At 36.4% G+C, this 3,397-nt stretch overlaps 1 protein-coding gene across 1 annotated transcript; it reads right to left on the reverse strand.

Moving 5' to 3' along the window:
- Window positions 1–2,297: 2,297 nt before the first annotated feature.
- LOC144975856 (uncharacterized) lies at window positions 2,298–2,756 on the reverse strand. The gene has a single exon (XM_078920042.1). It carries the CDS (start codon window positions 2,754–2,756, stop codon window positions 2,298–2,300), a length of 459 nt encoding a protein of 152 aa, XP_078776168.1.
- Between the last annotated feature and the right edge of the window lie 641 nt (window positions 2,757–3,397).

Raw genomic sequence — 3,397 nt, forward strand, 5'->3', positions numbered from 1 at the left:
ACATCAATAACATCTGGCCATCCAGATAAATGATCAATTACTAAATCGACATTCCATGTTTCATTGTATTTAGGTAGGTCCTAATGCTGGTCTTTTATTAAAGACTCCTTTAAGCAGTCTTACTATAATTTCATGAGTTCCAAATTCCATGTATCCGTAAGATGATAAATGAGCATCAACTGCACTCCTGGCGATATTTATGGTATTATAACTAAAATCTTGTTAAAACAAACCACTCAAAAATTTTTCCAAAACATGAATTGTGACTGGAGGATTATGTTGAACTTTTAAAAATTCTATCCATTTCTTAATGTAGGTGTTGTGCGATTTAATAGTGTTTTTCCTCCACAAATTCAAAATGAGATTTGACTGCTGATCTAGCTCGGAGGAAATTAAATGGCGCCCGAAACCTTGAAAACAAGAAGGTCTAATTTGTTCCGTAGAATTAGAGGATGGGTGGTTCCGGGGACGATGGTAGAATTAGAAGATCTCTTCGACAAGGAAGACGAACTGGGGATTTGGAAGCAATATTGTTGATTTGTGGGTACCAGAATTGAGTCGGCCAATCTGGTACCACCACAATTCTTGTCGCTTTTTCCTGGAAAATTTTTTGCGACACCTTGGCAATGACACTGAAAGGGGGAAAAGCATAAAACGTTTTAAATGTCCAACAAATTGAGAAAGCATCAATTGCTACTGCATTTTCATTCCATTTAAATGATACAAAATTTTCCAATTGAGCATTAGCTTCAATTGCAAACAAGTCAATTTCTGGTTCAATAATCAAATGTTTTAAAGCTACCTTCAAATCAATCATGGGAATTTAACTTCCATCCAGAATCCCAAATAGTGATACGTGACTCATCTGCTACAGTATTCTTTTTCCCCGGAAAGTGTGCTGCACTGATCCATATATTATGATCCATTCACCATTTCCATACCTGACATTATTGTAGTGTTGTGATTATTTCAACATAATTCAGATTATTAACGATGAAGACAGGGAGTTCAATGAGGCTTGTTTAATCAGTGCTGTTTTTGAGTAGCTCTCTTAGCGGTTGAGTTTTCTCTGCCACATTTGCTATGAATTTGCTTGTATGGTTGATCATTCCGAGAAATCTTCTCAATTCCGGGTAATTCATGTAATAGCCCTTTTCTTCTGTGGATCAATATAAATACCTTCATGTGTAATACATGACAAAGAAACTTGATTTTGTTTTGGTTGAATCTGCACTTTTCATTTAAAGTCACTCCTGCTTCTTTCAATCTTTCGAGAACCTGTTGCAATCATGCTCTTCTTGTGTAGAACCACCTACTAATAATATTAGTAATATGTCATCGATTGCACAAATCACTCCAGGGATATCTTTCAGTAGCTGTCACATTTCTGTTTGGAATATTTCTGGCCCTGAACTAATTCCAAAACATAACCTTTTGTAACAGTGTCTTCCAAATGGGGTTATAAACGTTGTCAAAGGTTGACTCTCTTCATCAAGTAAAAGTTGATGGAATCCCGAATTGCAATCAAGTTTGGACCATATGTTTTGTCCTGACAGTCGGCTTAGTAAATGGCCTGTACGTGGCATTGGGAAATCTTCTCTTTTCACTCCTGGATTGAGGTTTGTTAAGTCAACACAAATTCTGACTTTTCCGTGTTGTTTTGGAACAATCCCCATTGGCGCACACCAGTCAGTTGGTTGTGTAATAGGTTTAATTATGTCCATTACCTCAAGTCTTTGTAATTCTGATTTTACTTTATCATAATATGGCATTGGAATTCTTCTTGGAGTAGAAACTGAGAAAGGCGTGACATTTTCATGGAGTCTGCCCAGGCCAGTAAACAATTCAGGGTATTTTTCTTTGATTTCTGTTTCGTACATTTCCCTGTTTTCAATATTATTCACCCTTTGTAGCAGTTTTAATTTTTCGATCGCAGGCCTACCCAAAAGTGGTTCCGTCAAATTCTCAATGACATACACAGTTTGTCCTATCGTAAATGTTCCTCTTTTTAGGGTTGTGTCAAATTTTCCTTTTACTATAACTTCCTCTTTTCCAGAACCAAACAATCTTTTCTTAGTAGTACTAAGTTGCACCTTTCTTGGTATACATTTTTCTGGTACAACTGTGACATCTGCTCCTGTGTCAAGTTTATAGTTATTGGCTATGTCTTCAAGTTCTATTTCGGCCATCCAAGGATCTTCTGAACAGAATTTTGTCTTTACTGAACCCAAAAAAATTCTTTCATCATTTTCAGATTCATCACTTTCAATTTGATTAACATATCACTTTCAATTTGATTAACATACCGTTTGAATTTGCCCTTTCTTAGGGTTTGAAAAAAATTGACCAGTCTTCCTTTGCTTTGAGAAACACATCTTTTCATAATGGCCTAATTTATGACACTTATTACATTTTGAGTTTTGAGCAGGGCATTTGTTTTCTGGATGCTGTTTTCCACATCTTGAACAGTTTTTACTTTGTTGTCTGGTTCCAATTTCTTGCTTTTTATAGTGTAGGCATATTCTTTCTATTTTTGCCTCTTTTCTGCATAATTGCATATGTTGACCAGCGATTTCCATTGATCGTACAGTGTCTATGCATTTTTCAAGCGTTAGATCTGCATTTTCAAGAAGCTTCCTTCTGATATCCTCATTATTGATACCTATCACGATTCTATCCCCGATAAGATCGTCCTCCAAACTGCCATAGTTGCATTTCTTGGCCAATTTCCTTAACTCTGCCAAATAAACATCCATGTTCTCGGGTTTCTTTTTGAGGTCTGGCATTAAAATGTATCTTTCGTATGTCTCGTTCGTTTTGCCCACGCAAAATTTGCTGAACGCCTCTAACAATATCTCCTCTATCGTCCGATCGTCACTTTCTATAGAGTTATAGTGCTTCACTGCCTATCACTGCAAGTAGTGGTGCCACTCTGACCTCTTCTGTTTCACTTTTCAGTTTTGTAGCAATCTCATAATTCTTCCAATCACGTAGGAACCTTTTCCAAGTCAACGCCATGTTGTTGGACACGTCCAGTTGTTTTGGCACGGGAATTATCGATGCCATACCAAAATAAACGTAAAATTAACAAAAATAAATGTGAAATCATAAACTTATCTTTTTTGACAACACTGCTGACACCATGTAGTGTTGTGATTAGTTCAACATCCGGATGTTAACTCGCAAATCTTGTATTGTCTTAAATTTTTTTCTAGATTGAAGGTGATGTTAATTTGTCCAGTTCTTTCATTTCTTTAATTTTGTTTGGCAAATTGTCTCCAAACAATAATGGTTCCACTGGCAAATTGTCACCCTCGCACTATCTATGCAACGATTTATTTATAAAGGGTTTTAGAGAATTTCTCCTTTTGGTTGACAACTCCCTGGTTGCATGTTC

This window comes from Berghia stephanieae, chromosome 6 (genome assembly GCF_034508935.2).
Source record: "Berghia stephanieae isolate SIO BIC M18660-M18661 chromosome 6, UCSD_Bste_1.3, whole genome shotgun sequence".
In the NCBI taxonomy this organism is placed as follows: Eukaryota; Metazoa; Mollusca; class Gastropoda; order Nudibranchia; family Aeolidiidae; genus Berghia; species Berghia stephanieae.